We start from the raw sequence: 26,470 nt of genomic DNA on the forward strand, positions 1-26,470 counted from the left end.
AGAAGAGAGGAGAGAGCACAGAGCAGAGAGCACAGATCACAGAGTAGAGAGCACAGATCACAGAGCAGTCAGCAAAGAGCACAGAGCAGAGAGGAGAGAGGAGGGAGCAGGGAGCAGGGAGAACAGAGCACAGAGAGCAGAGAGCACAGAAAGAAAAGTGAAAAAGTTAAGCAAGAAAAGAAGGAGAAAAAAAAAGGAAAAGTGCCCATGGAGTACCTGTAAAGCATTTAGATTGGACAAGTAAGTACAATGATCAGCCAGAACCATACAACCACTGACAGGTGAAGTGAAAAACATTGATTATATTGTTACAATTGCAGCCGTCAATGGGTGGGATATATGAGGCAGCAAGTGAACAGTCAGTTCTTGAATTTTATGTGTTGGAAGCAGCAAAAATGGGCAAACGGAAAGATCTAAGTGACATTGACAAGAGCCAAATAGTGATGGCTAGACGACTAGGTCAGGGCATCTCCAAAATGGCAAGACTCATAGAGCGTTCCCGGTACGCAGTGGTTAGTATCTACTAAAAGTGGTGCAAGGAAGGACAACCGGTGGACCGCATCAGGGTCATGGGTGTCCAAGGATGCGCGTGGGGAGCGAAGGCAAGCCCGTCTGGTACGATCACACAGAAGAGCTACTGTAGCTCCAATTGCTGAAAAGCGTATGCTGACCATGATAGACCATGATAGACCATGATAGAAAGGTATCAGAACCAGAGCCGGCCCAAGACATTGTGCTGCCTGAGGCCAAGGATAAAATGCTGCCCCCACTCCCCACCGTTGAAAGGCATTAAGCTTCTGAACTTCTGGGCATGGAATTTACACAAAATTAACATTAACCAGCATTATCTTTTGTTCTGGTATGGGTATTGGAAGCAGCCATTGGTGGAGTTACACTTATGGGGGCAACATGAAATATTTAAGTATGGCCAGCAATTCATACTGAAACACTCTTTGCACAGGGTCCCTACACCATGACCACTTTAAAAAAAATATATCAAAAGTGGTTATGGTGCTTGGAGTAACCCTTTAAGGCTTATCAGTGTCCTCCTCATTAAATATATTATAGGCAGGTTGACACCAAGGCAACACTCGCAAGAATGGGAGATGAATGGGATCATTTCTTAACTCCAAAATTTAGTATATTTAGGGTAAAACTGTCGTTCTGTGGTTCTACCCAGAGGTCAATGACAAAGCCCAGGGCGAAACACACTTGAAACAAAGTTACTTGATTACAAAAGGACATTCGAACTACCTTGCCCTGCTAACACTGGAAAAAAAGCAATTTAAGAGAAATGTTCTCGGGAGCTGTTGGGATGCCATTCAGGAGATATCAGCACTGATTCCAGGAGGGGACAATGGACATTTAACCAGGGAAGGGACAGTCCTATTTTAATGTTTTTTTTGTTTTTTTTTTAATTGCCTTTTACAAATTTTGGATAATTTTATTTATTTTTTAAATATTTTTATTGAGTGCTTTTTTACTATTTTAACTGTTGTTTTCCTAGCACTATGCTTCCCTCTTCCTCTCTGGTCACCTCATCCCCCCTGCCCCCCTCTCGCCTGCCCCCCCCCCCCCTCTAACCTCCCCCAACAGTAACCGGATTAAAAAATCCTTACTGTACCCGATTCCAGCGGTGATCTCCCTCTGCGCTGGATCGGCGCTCAGCCTCCTCATACAGAGCGTAAGGACGTCCAGTGCTAGTTAGTCAACCAAAAGTCACCTAGCAAGCAAGGAGTGCCTCTAGTGCCTGTCTGATTCCTGCAATGTAATTATTGCAGTTTATTAGAATAATTAACATTGCAAGGTTAAGGGGACAGGGTCACTGCACCTAGACCACTTTAATGAGCTGAAGTGGTGTGGGTGTCCATAGTGTCCCTTTATTTGGCTACTATGGCCTTAAATTTTAAATAAATTCACTTTAGTAAGTAACCCTGTCTGGCTAGTTCAGGCTGAATGTTGCAATTTGTTTCGAAATTTAGAATTCAGAGTTTAGCTCATATTAACCAATAAAACCTTACCAGTGTTCAGAAGTGGCCCGTGCATGGGTCAGATGGTGCTATGTGTTCAGAGGGGGCACATGCATGGGTCAGATGGTTCCATATGTTCAGAGGGGGCCCATGCATGGGTCAGACGATGCCATGTGCTCAGAGGGGGCCCGTGTATGGGTCAGATGGTGCCATGGCTTCAGAGGGGGCCCGTGCATGGGTCAGATGATGCCATGTGTTCAGAGGGGGCCCGTACATGGGTCAGTTGGTGCCATGTGTTCAGAGGGGGCCCGTGCATGGGTAAGATGGTGCCATGTGTTCAGATTCAGCCCATGCATGGTGCCATGTGTTCAGAGCCAGCCCGTGCATGGGTCAGATGGTGCTATGTGTTCAGAGGGGGCCCGTGCATGGGTCAGATGGTGCCATGTGTTCAGAGGGGGCACGTGCATGGGTCAGATGGTGCCATATGTTCAGAGGGGGCCCGTGCATGGGTCAGACGATGCCATGTGCTCAGAGGGGGCCTGTGTATGGGTCAGATGGTGCCATGGCTTCAGAGGGGGCCCGTGCATGGGTCAGATGATGCCATGTGTTCAGAGGGGGCCCGTACATGGGTCAGTTGGTGCTATGTGTTCAGAGGGGGCCTGGGCATGGGTCAGCTGGTGCCATGTGTTCAGAGCCAGTGCCTGCATGGGTCAGATGGTGCTATGTTTTCAGAGGGGGCCTGGGCATGGGTCAGCTGGTACCATGTGTTCAGAGCCAGCACCTGCATGGGTCAGATGGTGCTATGTTTTTAGAGGGGGCACGTGCATGGGTCAGATGGTTCCATATGTTCAGAGGGGGCACGTGCATGGGTCAGATGGTGCCATATGTTCAGAGGGGGCCCGTGCATGGGTCAGACGATGCCATGTGCTCAGAGTGGGCCCGTGTATGGGTCAGATGGTGCCATGGCTTCAGAGGGGGCCCGTGCATGGGTCAGATGATGCCATGTGTTCAGAGGGGGCCTGTGCATGGGTCAGACGATGCCATGTGTTCAGAGGGGGCCCGTGCATGGGTCAGTTGGTGCCATGTGTTCAGAGGGGGCCCGTACATGGGTCAGTTGGTGCCATGTGTTCAGAGGAGGCCCGTGCATGGGTAAGATGGTGCCATGTGTTCAGATTCAGCCCATGCAATGTGCCATGTGTTCAGAGCCAGCCCGTGCATGGGTCAGATGGTGCTATGTGTTCAGAGGGGACCCGTGCATGGGTCAGATGGTGCCATGTGTTCAGAGGGGGCACGTGCATGGGTCAGATGGTGCCATATGTTCAGAGGGGGCCCGTGCATGGGTCAGACGATGCCATGTGTTCAGAGGGGGCCCATGCATGGGTCAGATAGTGCTATGTGTTCAGAGGGGGCCCGGGCATGGGTCAGCTGGTGCCATGTGTTCAGAACAAGCCTGTGCATGGGTCAGATGGTGCCATGTGTTCAGAACAAGCCTGTGCATGGGTCAGATGGTGCCATGTGTTCAGAAGTAGTTTGGGCATGCGTCAGATGAAGCCATGTATTCGGAGCCAGCCCCTGCATGGGTCAGATGGCGCTATGTGTTCAGAGCCGGCCTGTGCATGGGTCAGATGGTAACATGTGTTCAGAACAAACCTGTGCATGGGTCAGATGGTACCATATGTTCAGAGCCAGCCTGTGCATGGGTCAGATGGTGCCATATGTTCACAGCCAGCCCCTGCATGGGTCAAATGGTGCTATGTGTTCAGAGCCAGCCTGTGCATGGGTCAGATGGTGCCATGTGTTCAGAGCCAGCCTGTGCATGGGTCAGATGGTGCCATATGGTCAGAGTTAGCCCGTGCATGGGTCAGATGGTGCCATGTGTTCATAAGTGGCCCGTGCATTGGTCAGATGGTGCCATGTGTTCATAAATGGCCCGTACATTGGTCAGATGGTGCCATGTGCTCAGAGCGAGCCCGTGCATGGGTCAGATAGTGCCATGTGTTCAGAGTGAGCCCATGCATGGGTCAGATGGTTCCATGTGTTCAGAGCCAGCCCATGCATGGGTCAGATGGTGCCATGTGTTCAGAGGGGGCCCGTGCATGGGTCAGATGGTGCAGTGAGTTCAATGCCGGCCTGTGCATTGGTCAGATGGTGCCATGTGTTCAGAAATGGCCCCAGCATGGGTCAGATAGTGCCATGTGTTCAGAGCGAGCCTGTGAATGAGTCAGATGGTGCCATGTGTTTAGAGCTGGCCTGTGCATGGGTCAGATGGTGCCATGTGTTTAGAGCTGGCCTGTGCATGGGTCAGATGGTGCAATGTGTTCAGAAATGGCCCGTGCATGTGTCAGATGATGCCATGTGTTTAGAGCCGCCCTGTGCATGGGTCAGAAGGTGCCATGTGTTCAGAAGGGGCCCTCGCATTGGTCAAATGGTGCCATGTGTTTAGAGCCAGCCCCTGCATGGGTCAGATGGTGCCATGTGTTTAGAGCCAGCCCATGCATGGGTCAGATGGTGTGTTCAGACCCAGCCCCTGCATGGGTCAGATGATGCTGTGTGTTCAGAATTGGCCCGTGCATGGGCCAGATGGTGGCATGTGTTCAGAGCTGGCCTGTGCATGGGTCAGATGATGCCATGTGTTCAGAGCCAGCCCGTGCATGGGTCAGATGGTACCATGTGTTCAGAACAAGCCTGTGCATGGGTCAGATGGTGCCATGTGTTCAGAGCCAGCCCGTGCATGGGTCAGATGGTACCATGTGTTCAGAACAAGCCTGTGCATGGGTCAGATGGTGCCATGTGTTTAGAGCCGGCCTGTGCATGGGTCAGATGGTACCATGTGTTCAGAACAAGCCTGTGCATGGGTCAGATGGTGCCATGTGTTCAGAGCCAGCCCGTGCATGGGTCAGATGGTACCATGTGTTCAGAACAAGCCTGTGCATGGGTCAGATGGTGCCATGTGTTTAGAGCCGGCCTGTGCATGGGTCAGATGGTGCCATGTGTTCAGAGCGAGCCCATGCATGGGTCAGATGGTGCCATGTGTTCTGAGCCAGCCCATGCATGTGTCAGATAGTGCCATGTGTTCTGAGCCAGCCCGTGCATTGGTCAGATGGTGCCATGTGTTCAGAGTGAGCCCGTGAATGGGTCAGATGGTGCCATGTGTTCAGAGCTGGCCTGTGCATGGGTCAGATAGTGCCATGTGTTCAGAGCCAGCCCATGCATGGGTCAGATGGTGCCATCTGTTCAGAGGGGGCCCGTGCATGGGTCAGATGGTGCCATGTGTTCAATGCCGGCCTGTGCATTGGTCAGATGGTGCCATGTGTTCAGAAATGGCCCCAGCATGGGTCAGATAGTGCCATGTGTTCAGAGCGAGCCTGTGAATGAGTCAGATGGTGCCATGTGTTCAGAGCTGGCCTGTGCATGGGTCAGATGGTGCAATGTGTTCAGAAATGGCCCGTGCATGGGTCAGATGGTGCCATGTGTTCAGAGTTGGCCCGTGCATGTGTCAGATGATGCCATGTGTTTAGAGCCGCCCTGTGCATGGGTCAGAAGGTGCCATGTGTTCAGAAGGGGCCCTCGCATTGGTCAAATGGTGCCATGTGTTCAGAGCCAGCCCGTGCATGGGTCAGATGGTGCCATGTGTTTAGAGCCAGCCCATGCATGGGTCAGATGGTGTGTTCAGACCCAGCCCCTGCATGGGTCAGATGATGCTGTGTGTTCAGAATTGGCCCGTGCATGGGCCAGATGGTGGCATGTGTTCAGAGCTGGCCTGTGCATGGGTCAGATGATGCCATGTGTTCAGAGCCAGCCCGTGCATGGGTCAGATGGTACCATGTGTTCAGAACAAGCCTGTGCATGGGTCAGATGGTGCCATGTGTTCAGAGCCAGCCCGTGCATGGGTCAGATGGTACCATGTGTTCAGAACAAGCCTGTGCATGGGTCAGATGGTGCCATGTGTTTAGAGCCGGCCTGTGCATGGGTCAGATGGTGCCATGTGTTCAGAGCGAGCCCATGCATGGGTCAGATGGTGCCATGTGTTCTGAGCCAGCCCATGCATGTGTCAGATAGTGCCATGTGTTCAGAGCCAGCCTGTGCATTGGTCAGATGGTGCCATGTGTTCAGAAGTGGGCCCTGCATGGGTCAGATAGTGCCATGTGTTCAGAGTGAGCCCGTGAATGGGTCAGATAGTGCCATGTGTTCAGAAATGGCCCGTACATGGGTCAGATGGTGCCATGTGTTCAGAACCAGCCTGTGAATGGGTCAGATGGTGCCATGTGTTCAGAGGTGGCATGTGCATGGGTCAGATGGTGCTATGTGTTCAGAGCCGGCCTGTGCATTGGTCAGATGGTGCCATGTGCTCAGAGCCGGCCTGTGCATTGGTCAGATGGTGCCATGTGTTCAGAGGTGGCCTGTGCATGTGTCAGATGGTGCCATGTGTTTAGAGCCAGCCTGTGAATGGGTCAGATGGTGCTATGTGTTCAGAGGGGGCCTGCGCATGGGTCAGATGGTTCTATGTGTTCAGAAGTGGCCCGTGCATGGGTCAGATGGTGCCATGTGCTCAGAGCTGGCCTGTGCATGGGTCAGATAGTGCCATGTGTTCAGAGCCAGTCAGTGCATGGGTCAAATGGTTCTATGTGTTCAGAGCCAGCCCGTGCATGGCTCAGATGGTGCTATGTGCTCAGAGTTGGCCTGTCAGATGGTGCCATGTCTTCAGAGGTGGCCCGTGCATGGGTCAGATGGTTCCATGTGTTCAGAAGCTGCCCGTGCATGGGTCAGATGGTGCCATGTGCTTAGAGCCGGCCTGTGCATGGGTCAGATAGTGCCATGTCTTCAGAGGTGGCCAGTGCATGGGTCAGATGGTGCCATGTGCTCAGAGCCGGCCTGTGCATGGCTCAGATGGTGCCATGTGTTCAGAGGTGGCCCGTGTATGGGTCAGATGGTGCCATGTCTTCAGAGCCTATGCATGGGTCAGATAGTGCCATGTGTTCAGAGCCCGTTCGTGCATGGGTCAGATGGTGCCATGTGTTCAGAGCCGGCCTGTGCATGGGTCAGATGGTGTCATGTGTTCAGAAGTGGCCTGTGCATGGGTCAGATGGTGCCATGTGTTCAGAGCCGTCCTGTGCATGGGTCAGATAGTGTCATGTGTTCAGAGGTGGCCCGTACATGGGTCAGATTGTTTTCATGTGTTCAGAGTCGGCCCGTGCATGGGTGAGATGACACTTTCAAAGGGATGGCTCTGTTGGTGCTGAGCCTGCATGTTCCATTACTGGAAGTTGGACAAATTCAGTCTCCACTCCACCACCTTAACCAGCCTGCCTGTGTGCACTACCAGAGGCAGAGGGAAGTCCCTCACTGTTTCCTCTCCCAGTCATCCCTCAAACTATCAGTCCCCTCCGCCAAACACCGGTCTGTGAGACACTCAGAAGCAGGAGTGATTCACTTGGTCACCTCTGCTTCTGATTGGCTCACTCAGTGCAAGTTCACATACCATAGGTTTTTGGGAAAGGGAAACTATAGCATTAGGAGTACTTTTCCTTTAAGGTCACAACAGCCCAACTGTAACACTTCTACAAGGCAGCTATCCTTTCAGTTAAAGGGAAACTCCAGTGCCATGAAAACAATCCGTTTTCCTGGCACTGGAGGTACCCTCTCCCTCCCACCCCCCAATCCCCGGTTGCTAAAGGGGTGAAAACCCCTTCAGTCACTTACCTGAGGCAGCGGCGATGTCCCTCATCGCTGTCTCCTCCTCTGCGCCGCTCCTCCTTCTGATTCCGTCGGCCGGTGGGCGAGACTGATCCCGCCCACCGGCCGAGGAGACCTAATGCGCATGCGCGGCAATGCCGCGCATGCGCATTAGGTCTCCCCATAGGAAAGCATTGAAAACGAAATTTCAATGCTTTCCTATGGGGAAATGAGCAACGCTGGAGGTCCTCACACAGCGTAAGGACGTCCAGCGACGCTCTAGCAAAGAAAATCTTTGATAGAAATCAGGAAGTGACCTCGAGTGGCTGTCTAGTAGACAGCCACTAGAGGTGGAGTTAACCCTGCAAGGTAATTATTGCAGTTTATAAAAAACTGCAATAATTACAGTTGCAGGGTTAGGAGTAGTGGGAGTTGGCACCCAGACCACTCCAATGAGCAGAAGTGGTCTGGGTGCCTGGAGTGTCCCTTTAAGCTACTCTGGACTTAAATTTGAAATTCTTTTCGAATTCACACTTTTGTAAATAAACCATGTAGGGAATTCAACCAAAACTTTCCAGGACAAACTAAAATACCTTTTACAAGAGGTAAGACCTTCTTTCAAAGTGTCAGTTCCAAATGGAACCATTAGATGGCAGTAGAGGCATTGTGGCTTGCTTTCATTTGTTTTTAGTCTTGTTTTTTTTTAGAAGACCACATTGGAGGTGTTTGATGGAGGTTCACAGCAAGAGGTATGTTTGTGACTCAAACACTAAAATTAAACTCAATCATTTAACTGGTCCAGGTCTGAATTTGTAGCAGTGTCAAAAAGAAGTACTTCTAAAAGCACATGTTTTAGAGAGACAAACAAGAATGCACAAAATATAAAGTGATGGGAAAACTCAGTATTATAAGTAAAGAATGCACATTTATTTTTTTAGCATTTTTTTTTATTGGTTTGAATCTCATTTTGTGTTGCTGGCCATAAGGTTGTAAGAACCACCATGATTCCTTTCTGGACACACATCACTTATTCATGTTGATAGGACATTGAAAGTGCTGTTCTGCTGTGTGCTGGAATCATATGCTGCAGGATGCATCACAAATTAAGACTTAATGTTCCTCTTACAGCCTTTGAATTAAACATGTTTTCCTGTGCTGCTCCTAAATATGTGTGTGTGCACATGGAATCGTGGTGTTTGGGACAATTCTAGTAGAACATCCAGCTCTGAATATATTGTCCGGTTAACTCGGTAATTTATTAGTCTATATACCAAACTGTGAATTGTGGGAACAATTATGTGAATTACAGACAACAATACAGAGACAGAAAACATGTTTAGTTTAAAATTTCTACGACTTTTATATTGTGGGATATAGTCAAAAAACGGTGCGAAAAACACACGTCTCCATAACAGCAAAAATTCCCAAATGTGACTGTAGCGGAGTTGGAGAACGTCTCCAAATATGTACTTTTTACATAATTAGCAATTTGGATTTTAATTCATTGCAATTCTTTGTTTAGAGATGAAACCCTTTGGTACTAGATTCACGGTTTTGTGAATTAGATTCTACACCTGCCACTCCTAATTTTCGGTTTTCATTTGTCTTTCAACAAATTGTTTCTAAAAAAAGACTGTGGCACCACAACCAATTAGCAATGAACATACCCAGAATTGACGCGGCTGCAATATTAACTCCAACTAAAAGGTCCTTGCATTCACATATTTAAAATAACATCTTAGTATCATAACTACTACAGCAGGGGGTTTACACCTCTCAGTCGTATGTTGTGGAGGTGGGGAGCACTCCCGGGGTCCCCAGATAAGAAGTTAAACTGTTCTAAAAGGGTTTGTCTTCTAACAATGGGAAGGAATAAAATGTAAAAATGATTTTCTCATTTGTCTTATAATAAACTTGTGTTGTGGTAATGGCTGCAGTGGATAGATTGCTAGCAGGGTTTGTAAGAGTTAACATTCGGAGACGATTTAAAGGACCACTAGAGTCAATCTCAATGAAATGGTCTGGGTGCATTGGTACTGACATTTTAATCCTGCAATGTTAAACATGGTCGTTTGAGGGTTTAAAACATCACTAATAGTCTTCCAGACAGCCACTAGAGGCGCTTTTGCTACACTGATCAAGTAAAACATGGTCACGTGATGTTGCAACGCATAGAAAAGCATTGCATTCAATGCTTTCCTATGAGAAACATTGGATGCAGCTCACTGTGCATGCGCGTCATGTCCCCAGTCCTTAATGAGGAGCTTTGGATAAAGCCATGCATCCTCGATGACGTTGTAAGAGGTGGAGTGATTTGAATTGATCACAATGCCTGGAATCTGTATGTTCAGCGTTTCATAGCGAGTGTAGCCCCACCTCCGGTGATGACAATTGTGTGAATATTTCTATGCTCAGAGTGGCATGTTGAATACTTCTCTAAATGTTCTCAGATCTCCTAGTTTTTAAACACGTTACAAAGATTTTCTAAAGATTTTTTAAAGAAAGAAAAAAAAAAAAAAAACATGAACTGATGGGTGCATGCTGGGAAATGTTTCCCTTTCAGGAAATGTAAATGCTAATGTATTATTAGTAATGTTTTTTTTAAAGCATTCTTCAAACTAGCGCAATGCAGTGAAAAGTTCCAGAAACGTAACATGGCATGTGCCTACAGGGCCCTTTTAGAGATGATTCCCTTTAGTGAGTACATGCGCTCACAGTGTGTTACCAGCACATATATTGAAGATTTTAAAGAACACTCCAAGCACCATAACTACTACAGCCATCAGGAATACCCTGGGACTCCCTTCACTCGTGTAAGTGGTTAAACCACACAAAAACGGTCTGACAACTTACCTGGGGTCCTCTCATATCCTGCTGTCTCCATCCCTGAATTCAGAAGCTTCTCCAAGGAGCTTAAGTTAGCTCCACTAAGCTAAGCCCTGCAGTGCAGGGCCGGCTCACTGGCTAAGAGAGTCATAGGGACACTCCTAGCCAATGAGCACCTACCTACACCCGCTAGGCTTAGCGCAGGAGTTTCAGTGAGGTAGAGGAGACAGCGAGTGGCATCTGGCAACCCAGGTAAGTTGTCAAACCACTTTTAAAATGTCTGATTTCTACCACAGGGGGCGGGGGCACCAGGGCACCCCTGGCACCATAACCACTTTAATAGGATTTACTGGTAATGGTGTTTGGAGTGTTGATTTAATTCGTTCAGCCAGTGACGCAAAAGTACGCTTTTTTTTTTCTCTCTCTCTCGAACTTTCTCAGTAAATAAATAACTCCTGTTGTAGACAGAGACTGAGGGCCCCAAACCGCAAATTACTGCTAAAAATAAATAAATAGTGACACTGCTTTTGTGGCAGAAGGTAACACATTAAAGAGCAGTAAACATTGTGCTTATAACATAGACAAAAGTATTGTTTGAACCGCCACTTGTTAATAGAGTGTTACTCCCATCGCTGTTGGGCTAGATGGTGTAATACCCATTTAAAAGCACAGACTAGTGTTGTATTATACTGTATGACTGTTTAACAGTCTGTGTTATTTACTCAGCAAAGATTCTGCAAAGGGAAGTCTAATGTTCGGTACAAGGAAGTGGCTTCAAGTGTCGATCTCCATGATCCATAAAAAGACTTGCAACTTTTGTAGGTAAGTACTGGTGAGATGGTTATACAAAAATCATTGCCCAGCATCAGCCTGTCTACTAGTGCTGTGAGTTGTAGTCTTTCATTCCTAGCAAATAAGCGCAGAATTTGTACGTTTGCATAAAAGGTACAGTGACGTCGATCTCAGCTGGTAAGATTCCTTTTTTTATTTTGTGATTCTGTACATAATTAAAAAAAAGAAAACCATTCATATCAGTATTTCCTTAATAAAAATGGAGTACATTTTATTAATAAAAAAAAAAAGGTTAGGTTAGTCTAAGGTGATAGTTTGTAAGTCAGCGTAAATACCTGTGTTTATATATATATATATATATATATATATGTGTGTGTGTGTATAGTGTATATTTGCATGCACACAGACACACTTGGACATATTGTTAATGAAATTGTTTACGACAGGGTTTCCTATGACCGTGTGCTAAGTAAACACAGAGATTATGTTTCACTTTGGTATCTTGAAACCAAAAAAAAAAAAATCTCCCCAGATTCCCCACGAAGAATCTTTTAATGTATTTAATTTGAAAGCATAGCTGTACTGTCACCTTCCTTGCATTGTCTCCGGTGAGTCACTGTTAATTAAAACACACACACACAATTTACATAAAAACACAAGAGATCGGGATAAAGAAAATCCATTAACTGTGACTCCTTTACGGCCTTTTGTCTTTGCCATGAATGCATAAATAGGCCTTCTTCAAACAGAGCAGGCTTGGTGGGGTTAATGCTTTGCAATTTGGAGCCTGCCAGAGCGGAAGCCTATTTTTTTTATTTTTTTTCTTTCCACCTTTCTGTCTGTTGCTCTAACCCTTTCAACTCCAGAGGAATGAGCAACACATTTCCTTGCAATCCACTCGAGTCTGCTGGTTCTCAAACAGTTAAGTAAAACACGGTTTGATTTCTGGCCTTGGAGGATGGGGGAATGAAAAGGTTTTCTGAACAGCTCTGACAATTCCAAAAGCTGTTTACATCTCATGGGATTGAGCTCTCTCTCTCTCTCTGTATATATATATATATATATATATATATCTATATATTATAACCATTTTCTTATTATCATTTCATTTTGAAGGTGCGCAGTTTACGCAGGATTCCCGACTTCCAGTTACTTCCGGACACATTCTGAAGGTTTGATTTGAAATTAATCTTTAAATGTGTTTGCAACATGTTTATCAAACAACATTGTATCAGTTATACTAGGATAGAGCCATTATCCCGTGTCCTTTTTTGAACCTAGATTCTACATACATTTCTTTTTTTGCTGTAGTTAATAAAAAAGCAGGTTAAAGGGAAATAATTGCTAGTGTACAAGAGTCTGCAACATTTGTTAGATTTTCATTTTCTTACTGAACAATTCAAAGCTAAAAAACAAAAACCACTGTGTGCCCAAACCTATAGAATCTTGGGTGTCTAACGTACGTGACGTGTTTTACTAGTGTCTTATTTGCTCAGAATCATAGAACGTTGTGTAAATTCGGTGTCCCCCTTTTTTTTTATAGGGGGGAAAAAGGCCTAACTAAGCCTGTTTCATTCTCTTTTGCACAGGATGGCTCCTGCTTGCTCGAGCTGCACAAAGATAATTACTCAGGAAGTGTGTCAGCCAATGGCTTGAAGCATTACATTTGGATTTCCAAAAGCACCCAATCCGGCCCTCGCTTGTATCAGGAAGACAGATCATTAAACTCAAGTGCCAAGCCCTTTTCTGTCTGAGAACCGAAAGTCTATCCTCCATGTTTTATAAGTATTGACATAACACAGTAACAATGCATCCACAGAGGTAAGATTTGATTATTTTTTCACTGTTACATTTAATTCCTATCTTTTTTTTTTTGGACATACAAATTGTGCTTTTGCAGGTTACATCAGCCCGGTTTGTTGCGCCCATATCACCTATGATCACTTTATTCAACTGTTTAAATCTGCTCTCTTGTGTCACATGGTTGCCAGCCATTAGCCATTGATTGCTGTAAAGGTAGTGTGGAGTTTGGGGTGGGAGGGAGACACTCGATGAACTAAGTTTACTTCTAAAGAGTGCTGTTTTTTGGACACATCATTGGACACCCTCCCCCCCCTGAGAAGGAGTCCTGTCTCTCTGCGTACATTATTGTCAATCTCTGTGTCACATGCTGCTGGAGTTAACATGGATGCCAAGATTAGGACAAGCCTGAAAATGCCAAAATGGTCAGCAAAGAAAACTGGCAAACTGATCTAAAGGCAAGTTTAACCTCTGCTTGTCACTGGAGCAAAAAGCTCATTCCAGGAATCACATTTTTTTTTGTAAACCGAGTAGGAGGATCTTATGAACACAAATGTTTGACATCGATTTGGGGCCTAGCTTGCATTTTGGATTTTTGAAGCCTCACTCCTAAAGTTTTATTTCTTAATTTTATTATTAGCTATTTTTTAAAACATTTTTGTTACGTATACTGTGGACTACGTATACTGGCTCTCGCTCAAATATATGTATATATTTTTTTTCTTTTTCTACTGGAATACAATATTTAAAAAAAACAAAAAACACTTTTTTTTTTCTCTAAATTGCAAACATTCATCAATTTTAAGTATGACACAGAATCCAAATTACACGGATGACACACAGTAAGTACTATCATTTCCAAATGTTTATGGTTTACACATTGTCTTGTTTTGGGATACTTTGTTTGCAATTTAGGTTTACATTTTAGCAGTTGTTTGCATTTTCTATAAACTGTTTTCGTTTATCCTGCATGGTCACAGCTACATAGAATAATGTAGGAAACTGGGTAAAAAAAATTAAAAAAATCAAAAATGAACATAAAATAAGTGTCACCTAATTTAACCCTTTCCGTGCTGGAGAGGCCTAGTATACATTTACAGACTATGCTTCTAGACCTCTCTCTCTCTGCGCAAAGGGTTAATTCTAGTTTGCTGGTTCAGATATTTTACACCCCTAGGAGGTTTTAAGGTAAGTAAATTAGATTTTTTAATTGGGGATTTTTGTGTTTTTTCACTCTCAAGAAGCAAACGTACAAACATATTTTTTTTGGAGATCAGTTTCTGATCAGATGGAGTGGTGGGGGAAACCTTTTTTATTTTTTTTCATTTTTTTATTTCTCTTTAATCTGCGTCTCAAGTTGTGTTGCCACTTCCTGTCGTTCACAAACCATATAACGCTTTTTTTTTCTTTTTTATCTTGGCTATTTTAGTAAGCTGAGCTTATTTCACGCAGCCCTGTTTTGCTTGGTCTATTCTTTAGATTCTAAAGGTCCTCAATCGAACGCTCCAGAAATTAAGGTTGCATTGAGATGAGCTTTTTGTTTTTATTTTAGATTTTTTTTTTTTTTTACCAGATATAGTTACGCATTAACGTATGTTGGCATGTATTGCACGTAACGAGTGTCTCCCAGTTTTGTCATTAGGGACACAGTGTTGTTTACTAACCCACATCTATAACATGCGCATATGAAAAATAAAAAGAGAATATTAATTGGTCTGGGGGGGTTGTAAAGTATCACAAGTAGTCTTATCCACCCCCTCCAAGTCATGGCCTGGCTGAAGCACAAAAGCCATTCCTTCCAGAGAAGGGAAGGGTAACTAGCACAACACAGCTATTGTTAAAATATAGGTCATATGTCGGTGGATGGCTGAGCCTGATGTCATTACTATTCCATCATCCCTTCACATCCCTAACTGACCATGTTTTGTGTTGTACATCCTGTCCCTAAAGTAAAACCACTTCTGTTTTTCTGTTGCCAACTAAATTAACCCTTTCCTCGGTTTTCTAAAATATGGCAATTACAGATTGCATATACTATATCACATTACTATATCACGTTGCTTTTTTTTTTTTGTTTGTTTTGTTAATCCTCACTGAAATAACGATCTACAGGCCTTCAAACACTATGGGGAGTAAAGGTCATAAGATGGCGTCTGCTGTATGATTTCATATCAGCTAAGCTGTGTGCTTCATTGTTACAGTCAGCATAAAAGAAAATGGCATAATAAAAAACAAAATATCACCGGTGAATACACAGTTTACTTTCAACCAATTCAATATTTTCTTCCCCCCACCCCCCCCCCCTCCATAATTTTTCCTGTACATATCGAGGTTGATTGTGGTTCCACAAAGATGACAGGAGGGGCTGTCTCAACTCCTGGTCAAAGCATTACAAAATGGCCTCCTCTCCATTTATACCATGCCTGACCAGTGATCACTCACTCGAGGGAATATTTTGTGCAGTTTTTAAACTTTATATCCTTACACAATGCCTCTTACACCCACCATCACCGCCAGACTTTTGAAATCGCCATGTTGCCTATTGGGATAAATCAACTTTTTATAGAACATGGCTAAGCGGACATTTTCCTTGTACAACTGTTGGCATTGGTTGCTGTAGTTGGTTAGGCCCAGTAAGGTGTATTCACAGTTTAGGCAGCCCTGTGCTGCTGGTTTTATCACCCCTCTCAGATAAGTCTTGAAACTTGCTCTCCATACAGGACTCCATTTTGTCTACCACATCGGCCATTTTAGTTTCTGTGTAAACAGATTCTATTGGCGGTTACTAGCTTCGTCATGATGATACCACCAGATACAAAGCAATAGAGTTAAATATTTAAAGTAATTGGTGCTTTTGCCATATGGATTTTGTTTTTGAGTCTGACCATTTCAGGGCTGTGATGGCTAACACTAGCAACCCAATATATTTCTGATTTGCGTTACCCATGATGCTCAGCCAGCATGTTCTAGGGATCTAAATCTCGACCTAGGGCATCCAATGAATTATTTTTGCAAAGTTTTTAAAGATGTGAAGTATTTATTTGTGAATTGGCTTAGCCATTAGGCTGAGGACAAACAATGACTTTAGGTTTTCATCTCACACATACACCACCACCGGGAGATAAAAAAAACAAAAAATGCCTGCATTGCACCAAGAGCAAAGAAAATATTTTCAAGGCTTCTACAACCAGTCTGCCGCCCCTCTGCTTCTCCTTCACCAATGACGGCACAGAGGTGGCTGCAGATTGACAGCTGCAAACAGAGAACAGGGATAAGGCCTTCTGGAATATTCTACCAGCAATGTTTACTTGACGTCAGGACACTCAGTTCCTCTGAACTTGTTCGTATGTGTTTCTAAAAGGGAGTGGTGTCTCACAGCCAAGCATTTAAAACCTGTTTTGCTTTTAACAATGGTTTTAGAATGTTTCAAGGCTTTCTTTTTGCATATTGCTGATAGGATTAATTATTATTTTTTTTGGTGAGAAATAAAACTGCATAATAAATCACTAGTGGGAACATTTTGACTCTTCATTGGTTTTGATTGGGGTCAATAGGTGACGTAGGTGCGTCTAGAATATTCTTTTTAACCTGCTAGTGCTGTTGATTTTGTATTCCCCAATCATTGGCCTATTACAGTGTCTTCACATTGGGCAGTCATGGATTACCAAATACGTTGGAGATTGGAACAACAAGTCTTACTGAGTATATTTCTGAGTGGGTTGTAGTTAAGCCAAGATTGACAGTTGGACAGATTGGCAAATCCTCTGGACAACACCCTCTGAAGCATGCGTACATGACGACACCTACTTTACATGCATGGCTTTAATCGTTAGACCTGGCGTACTTTACTAGCTAAAGACACATTTAGCATGTACGTGGGCCAGCTCAGGGCGGTCAGACTGGAGCTACGACTCGTGGTCCAGGTTGTGGCTGCCAATCTGTCACTCATCGTACATATTTCAAATTTATAACCAAACAAGCCAGACCCTCTTAATATCACTATATGTCCTTTTGTGTGTTTCTTTATTTGTTTATTTATTTTGTTAAACTGGACTATGCTGTGTTTAGACTCTCTGTTCAGCAAACAAAATGGAGGAAGTGTCGGGCATGCACACTGCATTATGAGAGTGTGCCTTGTCTTGTTTTATTTTTTCTTGTGTTTTATATTTGGCAGCTTGTACTGTAGTCTGAGCTTTTTGACATCCCGAGACCCAAATAAAGTAGTCATATAACATAGATTAAAGGAACACTCAGGACACCAAAACAACTCAAGTGGTTGTTATGGTGCTGGCTTGCCGTAAGGAGTTAAACAGTTTTCAAATGGTTTAACCCCAAAGTCTGTGTTCCATTGCAGAATCTCTCTGCCTCTCTCTTCTTCCGTTTTCTCAAAATCTTTAAACTGGAAGGCCAGCTGCTGCACTCAGCCAATCAGTAACTTCCGATTCATAAAACTGGCTTGAAATAGTTAAGCTTCTTATCAAGACAGTTTTATGAATTGGCAGTCCCTGATTGGCTGAGAGCGTCAACTGACCGTTGCCGATTCTGCAAGACCCTTCTGGCTTAAATATTTTGAGAAAACTGATAGACAGAGAAGCAGGGAAATTCTGCACTTGATCACATACTTTAGGGCCAAACCGTTCGTGATGTGAGCCAGCGCTAAGGACTTATTGGCACCATAAGAACTTAATTTAGATGAAGTTGTTATGGTGCCCAAAGTGGCCCGATAACGGTTTGTTTGTTTTCAGGCTGCCAGCTTTTCGATTTCCCAGGTCACTTTTGACTCCTGGTTCCTAATAGGACTACGCCTCAGGAGGACATTTGCTCTTATATATCATTAGTTCTTTGGACACCTGTAAAAATTTAAACATTATGTTTTGAACAAGGGCAAGGTCAGGTAGTTGTTCAAAAAGGAGGGAGGAGCGAGAACATGAAACCAGTGTGTTGTGTTTTTACCTCCCTAACTACAACGCTAAGGGGATAAGGGACATACCTGCTACTTTTTTCTTGAGGAAAACGTACACTGACAAAACAAAAAACTGTTATCTTCTACTCCCTCCCCCACACATGCATTTATTTAAATTTTCTCATGGAGATTCAGCCACTGTCTTCCATTTTAATGCATTGCCTCTGAAGTTCTGAAATAAAATGGAAGAAAGACATTGAAAATATTTTTCTTTGTCAATTTATAGGGAGCCTAAGGAGCAGTTCTTTAAGATAGACGATATAGTTTATCTGCATGGAAACATTGAGGACAAATTAGCAATTTTGTGACGATAGTGCCACACAATAATAGAATATAATTATATTGTTCATGGAAATGGTTTTTCACCAGGAGTTTGCAAAACTACTAGTTGTTGGTGAAAACCCAATAATTTTCCAATTGGTTGTGACTTCCTCATAATGTACAGTTTAACCAGTTGGTAAATCCTTGTCAGATCTCTGTCAAGTTAATTCTATAGAGCCACCTTGCTCCTGCACAAGTTGGTCAGTAGATCATTAATTGTCAACTTCCTGCTGAGTTTAGCCAAAATTAATTTGCTGTTCAAAGTCTATGAGAAAGTGTCTGTCTGCACCTCCCACGCCTCCCCCTCTGTCAGTCCGTACGATGGCTTCCAGATAGATATAGGGCTCAATGTAAGATTGTGGCGCTTGCTTACAAGTCCCTACATAATGCTGCTGCGACCTACCTATCCCCTTACACACAAATATGTCCTATGGAGACCCCTGTGCTCTGCCAAAGACCTACGCCTATCCTCTGTCCATACTCCCACATCTGATGCTCGCCTCCAAGACTTCTCCAGAGCTGCACCTTTTCTGTGGAACTTTCACCCAGTCTCCACTCCTTCAAAAATAGTTCTCAGTGAATACTTTTCTAGCAACCTATTTCATTACCCCTACTTATACCCTTTGTGTCACTATACTCCACTCCCTCTAGCATGTAAGCTCATTGAGCAGGGCCCTCCATCCCCTCTGTTCCTGTGCGTCCATTTGTCTGGTTACAATTACGTGTCTGTCAGTCCACCCATTGTACAGCGCTACGAAATTTGCTGGCGCTATATAAATAATACAATAATAATAATGAGAACAAACCTGTCTGAAATTATTATGTTGTTCCTGCAAATTTGTTCCATGCATAGGCTGAATTAGGATGTGCTGTAACCTAGCTTGGGGCCTAGTCAACAGAAACTAGCTGAAGACCAACATGTATCCATTAAAAAAAGAAAATAAAAGAAATAAAACAGGAGAAGGGACAAAATGGATTCCAAATAGCTTTTTACCGTAGTAAGCTAGATCAATTTTGGCCCAAACTGGCAAATAGCTTTACTTGACATTGAATTTCATAACACTTTACAAGTTTGCTAGGCTTGTTGTCCTAAATATGTCCCTCACAGTGTTAAGAATGCTATTGGGTAGCTGTAAATATAATCCTGTTTGGGACAAGTTGCTAAATTTAGCTCTAGTAATGCCATGTGCTAAAAGATTTACTCTACTGCATCAGAAGAGGCCATCTTTAACACAGATACAGCGTGTCAAGGATACCACGGTTATGTTAAACCCTTTGTGGAAGTTTTATTTAAATGGAGGAACATAGATTCAAATTGGAATCATGCAGTTAAACTCTAATATGAAGCAGGCTTGCGTTGTTGTCTAATAAAAACACCTTGGATATTTGGCAACATGTAGTAACTCGGAAGGCAAAATATATTATTATTATTATTAGTAGTTTGGAAAGGAAGTACACTTTCCTGACAAAAGAACCCTAAAATATATATTTTGGTAATCGTTTTTTTTGTGTTCTTTGTAACTTCCACATTTTAATTTTACTTTATATTATATATAGACCAATGTATGTGTGTGTGTTTGTATGTGTGCCTGTGTGTGTATCTGTTTGTCTGCATGTGTGGATGTATGTGTGTCTACGTATCTGTATGTCAGTGTCTACCCTATGTATGTGTGTCACTGTTTGTATCTGTATGCGTTATATGGTGTGTATCTGTATGTTTGTCAGTGCGTGTTTGTTTATCTGCATGTGTGTCTGTGTAACTATGACCTGCTTCACCCTGCCACACTCACAATAACGCCCCCAATCCTGTCACTCACCAATGCCATACTCACCTCCCATCACTCTGCCATATTAACCTATCACACTCACCTTCTCTAGCACTGTCACACTCATTCTCCCTCACTGTGTCACACTCTCCCCCTTTCATCCTATCACATAAACCCCTCCAAATCTGTCATACTCATCCTCCCCAACTATGCCACACTTACCCTGTGGGACGTGAATGAAACACATGGAGGGCCTGGGGGCATGAATGTGACACATGGAGGGCCTGGGGGAAGGGGGGAGAGATGTTGTGGGGGGGAGGAGGGGGAGAGGGGCAGGGCAGTATTTGCACTGCCTCCCTGTGGTTTCTAGTTACACCTCTGGACTATAACATTTATATTTTAATGAAGTTCATCAGCAGAAACAATCCATAAGAATGAACTAGGACTAACAAACCCTTGCTACCCCCAATGCTCCACAGTAGAATGCCCCTTGTACAGAATTTCGAAAAGAACTAGAGGTATATCTGAACCATGTGTGTAATTAAAAGAGTAGTAGCTACAATGTTGTCACACAGCTGAGAAACCACCTGAGTTGGTTGGTTTTTCATTTTAGAGATCTTTCAAAATTCGCTTCAGGGTACATTTAACATTTACTTGTCATAACAAGGCAATTCTCAATTTCCCTAAATAAGTGTCCTGGAACATCCATTTGATAATAATTATATCTGATGTTTTGTAGAAAGGGACAGATCTCTGTGGGCTCCACTGTGTAACTATTGCCTCGTTGTTACATGTTAGTAGCACCAAAAGAGGTAGAGATGATTAAATCTCGTTTGTGTTGGCTGGAGATGTTTTCGAGGATGCACTGACGGCATATTTTGGAGACCAGGTCAACAGTGAGCAGTTTTCAGTATATGTGCCCTCCAATTGCCCATTGTTGTACAATTTTGTGCATTTTCTGCCCAATTAATTCTGCTTTATTTATTTTTTGGTGCTTCCTAAATTCTTTACACACTCATCCTGACACTCTGCGGTTAAACTCCGATGGGCGTTTGTCGAGCTTTAGTCCATGAGTAAGCATCTTTATCAGAAGGCGTGTGAGGTGGGTTATTATAGCTTAATGGAGATTGCTTTACCATCACTCTATGGCTCTGTTATTTTCTGGTGCCCATTTATCTCCTGTTTAAATTTTTTTTTTTTTTTTAAATATAATTACCCATTTTTGTCACAATTTATTTTTTAATGGCCTACGTATTCTGCAGCTCTGTATCATTGGAAAACGTATACAAATAAACATGAGGCATTGAAACAGACAGACACAAGCTCTATTGAGAGTCATTCCTTGCTAGAATTTACGATCTGTCTCCTGTGCCTATTCACCAAAACGGAGGACTTCTGGAATGCCTGTACAGTGAGCGTTTACCTTTTATGGACTGGCTCCTCCATGCCTTCCATTTCTCAAAGAATAAACCTTTAATGGACTACAAGAATGCCAATGTATAAATCTTATTGTTGTTAATTCCACAAATTAAAAAACAAAACAAAAAAAAAACACCATAGGTTTTAAAGGAACACTATAGGGTCAGGAACACAAACATAGTTGTTCTGGTGATTAATAGTGTCCCTTTAATGATTGAGATGTACATATGTTCACAGAATGAGATAATTAAAGGGACACTAGATGTACAAAAATTTAAAAACAATATAAATTATAAATATAATTTATATTGTTTTTATCTATTTGACTGTAACAAGGTTGGGTAATCCCTATAATAGTGAGCACCTAATCCACCTAAACTAGTTTTTATGTACAAAAATAAATGTACCTTAATTGAGTGATTTTGGTGTATTGATGCTGCCTCTGAAGTCTCACTGTTCAATTCTCTGTCATTTAGGAGTTAAATTACTTTGTTTTTGCACCCCTAATCACACCTCCCTGCATATGACTTACACAGCCTTCCATAAACGCTTCCTGTAAAGAGTCATATAATGTTTAAACTTCCTATTTTGTACCATCTGTTTAATTTAGAATTTTGTATCTCCTGCTCTGTTAATAGCCTTTTAGACCCTGCAGGAGCCCGTGTGTGTGTGTGTTAAAAACATCTAAAGCAAGTTAACATTTTAATGAAAATAAAACGCTTTTGTTTTAATGCAGGCTGTGACAGTCACAGCCAGTGGAGGTGTGGCTACAGCTGCATCAACAGAAACAAATGTTATTTAACTCCTTGATGGCAGAGAATTGACCAGTGAGACTGCAGAGGCATAATCTATACACCAAAACTGCCTCTTTATGCTAAAGTTTTTTGATGCCTATAGTGTCCCTTTTAATATAAAGGGCTTCAAAATATTTTTTTAGAGGGAGAGGTTTGTGGCATTAATAGAAACAAGATAACATTGATAGATAGTATTCTGCCTTTGCAGTTGAGGATTAAGATCTCTGATTCCTAGGCAGATTACCAGTGTTAGCCACCCCATTTATATTAACTAAAGAAAGTGAATGTGGCCAGGCATCTTAATGTTACCAGTATCTCTGCCTAACCTCTTGGCAATAGGCGACTGCCTTACTCGTGGTACTCAACATAAGTCAAAGGGACTCTGTAGGCCCTCAGACAACATTGAAGTGGTCTGAGTGCAATGTCCCTGTCCTCTGATCCCTGCAATGTTAATTATTGCAGTTTCTGAGAAACTGCAATAATTTCATTGCAAGGTTGAGACTGCCTTTAGGGACTGCCAATCAGACAGCCACTAGAGGCACTTCCTGCTTGCATTTGGTTGCATAATGGTTGCTGGATGTTCCACGCTCTGCATGAGGACATCCAGCGTCCGTAAAATCCCCTTAGGAAAGCTTTGAAACAGTGTATTCCTATGGGGAGGGCAAAATGTGCTTGTAGCGCATAAGCCCACCTGTCTGGTGATGTCTGAGGAGGTGGAAAGCCTACCCAGCGCTAAGGGAGATGGGCGCTTGAATCGGGTGAGTACAGTAAAGTTTTTTTTAACCCTTACAGTGCAGGGAACAGGGGGTGGTGGCAGAGGGAACTATACATTGTATTTCTAGCACTATAGTATCCCTTTAAAGTGTCTTGAATGACCGTATGTTCTTTCCAATCAAGACAATTTCCATATATGGAGACCGTAGATATTTCTAAACTTTCTGCCCTATTAATCCTTCGAGGCTATGGCTTTGACCAAGTGCAGCAAAAGTCTCCTTCTATATCTCACCCACTGTCCAAGGATCCACCCTTTATCTGCCCACATATAACTTATTCATTATGGGGTAGAAATATAATATTTTGTGTGAATTTCTCATCATTTTTTTTTTTTTTTAGGTACGTGTACAGTAGGACCAAGCATAGATTATATTCATGTTTTCTGTTTAACTTTGCGTCACTACCCACAACTTCCTTGTTGAAAGGTGGTTTCGGGTTAGAGACCCAAACTGTGTATTTTGAAACTATTCTTTATTTAGAAAGTAAGCTCAGCAAGCCCTTCTTCAAGTGTGATACAATTAACCATTAAATATTATCAGCAAAACATCTTAGACACTTTCAAATATCGTAGGGATCTCCATTGTCCTGGCTAAGGTCGTGATGCAACATTAACTTACTGGGGTCAGATGAAATGGCTGTGCTAGTTTCTACCATAGGGGACCCAACTTAATGATATGGGGGTCTCCTTAATTAAGAATCTGTTTTACAGCCCATGAGCAGCTATGTTTCAGTAGGGTGAGGTAGTTGTACATAGCACAGTCATGTCAAGTTCTTAACTGAAGCAATCATCTGGAACATTCCATTGGTTTCCATGGTGATTGCTTCACATTTAGAACCTTGCCCTAAAATACAATGTAAGGTAAAATAACCTCCCAAACTGTTACATTTTCCCATTTTATAGGTGGATGAACCTGGTAACTGATTGTTGATACTAACGTTGGTCTTTGGAGAGGTCACAGTCAATAGGCATTCCAGGAATGATGATATTGTTATATTGATATTAGAAGAGATAGCAATTTATTGGTAACGAACCATTTTGTTAGAAATAGGGAACCAAAATTGGTGATGCAAAAGGACATGCATGTGTTTTGTTAATACTTCCATTTTCCAAAGACGTTTACACATTCCTTTTGGTATTAACATTTTGTATTAACATCTTCCTATCCGGCGTGTTCTTACCCACTTTACCCTTTTAAAATTACCGAATGTTTGTGCAACATTGACACAATTCTTTTCTTGGCTTTGTGATTTTTTTTTTCTTCACTTAACCTTTTTTGTTTTATTTTATTTCTCCCCCCCAAACCCCCACAACAAATCTTGAAATTTGAGGCAATCCGCTTGGTTCGGTGGTGCCGGATACAGCGGCTGGGGGAAAAAAAAAAATTTAGTGAAACACTTTAGTGAACAGATGCCTTTATGGCCTGAACTGCTTCCATTTTAGATAGAGTGCAGGGCTGATGCAGTTCTCTGTTGCCTGACGCCATTTTAAGAGACTGCACAAGTAGCTTTACCCATCGATGACTAAGACAGTGTAATAGGTGAGTCCTGCTCTAAAAGCTGCTATTTCTACAGTTTCAAATGTGCTAACCTTTGCTCCTGTATACATGATCTTTAAATATTGGGTTTAAATGGCTTTAGATTTCAGCTTCCTTTTTAAATACTATACATTTTGCAGACCAGGAATATATTTAACAATTTTAAAGGTGCAAATATCTTGTGTTTTCTGGTTGCAAGTTCTCACTGCTGTTTTCTGTTTTTTTTGTGTGGAATGTCTGATAATCGTCTTGTCATGTTCTGTCTTAGCAATGCAGGCTTCTTTGAGAACATTTGCTTTATCTGTCAGTGTTGTGCTTTGATTTATTTAATTTTGTCTTCCCCCTTTTTTTTTACTATCTTTTTTTTTTTTTTTTTTTCACCAGTCTGCTACAATATAACCCCCAATATAAAAAGCATGCCTCTTGCAATAAAAAGTACAGTTGACACAGAACAAAATCAGCCAGGGAACTATTTAACCTTTAACCCTCTGAGTGCTGGTAGGTAAGATAATACATGTGCACACATTCCTGGCACTCAGAGGGTTAAACTGCTGACAGCTGATGTATTCATAAGACTATTGTGTATATGGTATTGTAAGATCATCTATATATTCCTGTATGTTTTATTATAGGTTTAACCCGATCTTTGCACACATTACAATACTACACTAGTGTTTATGGAGTTAAAGAAATGTTCCGACTGGAGATAGTGTATCCTCTGCTTATATTATTGCTTCTATAATCTACTTCCCACTTAGCTACATTCTCACATTGCTTTAAAATGGCGTTTCTTAGATTCCACTGTTGAATTGAGATATGCGTTAACTATTCGAATGCCAAAGAGCTCAGCAATAGCGTGCATTACTCACCCCCCACGTAACTCAAATGGTTAACTGCGCAATAGATTAGATCAGTCGTTTTGTGACATTATCAATTCTAACACAGAGATTTGAATGCAGCACGATCCGTTCTGCTGTTTTTAATCTTTGCCTTTGGTCGCAGAAGAGAGGCAAATCTATGATAAAACACATCACTAGCCCACACAGAATTACCCACAATTAGCCCCCCAAACCTTACCTTTTTTTTTTTGTCCTCTAAATCAGTCGTGTCTTCTCGCCCAAGAGGTTAATTCACAGTTCTGTGTCTATTAGCTTACTGCCTGCAGTACATGGCAACATCTAGTCCACAGTCAATATCAGCGAATGAGATTTGAATTTTGTTTCCCCCCATTTAAAGGTGTGATTTTCTAAATCACAAATAGAATCATCTTGTTTTAAAAGAATATTCCAGATTAGTTTACAAATGATTATTCTTAAAGCTGCCTGACTACTGTATTTTATTAAAGATGTGTGTTTTATTTATTTTTTTTTCAATACACCATCCTCATATTATTTCAGGGCACTTTAGCTAAGTCACAAGGTTTTCCTTACGGAGAATTCTGCAGGGGCTTAAATGTGCCTCTTGAATACTGACACTGGACATACAAAGTGCTGTTTATCTTCCCTCTCGCTCACTATTTTCTTGGCTTTTAGCAAAGAGCAGTCTTTAATTTATCACTGGAAGCATGGGGCAACAAAAAGCCCATCAATGCTACCAATATAGGCAGTAATGCACTGAACACTTTTTTTTTTTTCTAAATCCAGGAAGCAGAGGTGATTTGTGGGTCTTCATCCAGAGGGTAATAGGTTAAAAAAAAATCCTATTCAAACAACTACAATTCTTCCAGCCATCATTGAAAGAGATTGACACTATTGGGTGAAGCCATGTTCATTTGGCAACTGTTGCAAGGGTTGTAAAAGAATCATGTCCCTTCGGAATCCTAAGGATTGTATATGAT

The 26,470-nt window shown here is 42.8% G+C and overlaps 1 protein-coding gene across 6 annotated transcripts in view; it reads left to right on the top strand.

The window, feature by feature from the left end:
- The first annotated feature begins 12,078 nt into the window (after positions 1-12,078).
- ZMYND8 (zinc finger MYND-type containing 8) overlaps positions 12,079-26,470 on the top strand; it is a 66,802-nt gene continuing 52,410 nt past the window's right edge. For 3 of the 6 annotated variants that reach the window (XM_063459433.1, XM_063459437.1, XM_063459438.1), the window contains exon 1: positions 13,824-13,903. In XM_063459433.1, coding sequence (XP_063315503.1) covers positions 13,869-13,903 — 35 coding nt within the window. In that variant the 5' untranslated portion in view covers positions 13,824-13,868. Of the gene's footprint in view, positions 12,183-12,377; positions 12,434-12,850; positions 13,083-13,823; positions 13,904-24,615; positions 24,637-26,290; positions 26,312-26,470 lie in introns of those variants that run through there. The other 3 variants (XM_063459434.1, XM_063459436.1, XM_063459435.1) reach the window with 3 other exon arrangements.

Source organism: Pelobates fuscus, chromosome 6 (genome assembly GCF_036172605.1).
Source record: "Pelobates fuscus isolate aPelFus1 chromosome 6, aPelFus1.pri, whole genome shotgun sequence".
In the NCBI taxonomy this organism is placed as follows: domain Eukaryota; kingdom Metazoa; phylum Chordata; class Amphibia; order Anura; family Pelobatidae; genus Pelobates; species Pelobates fuscus.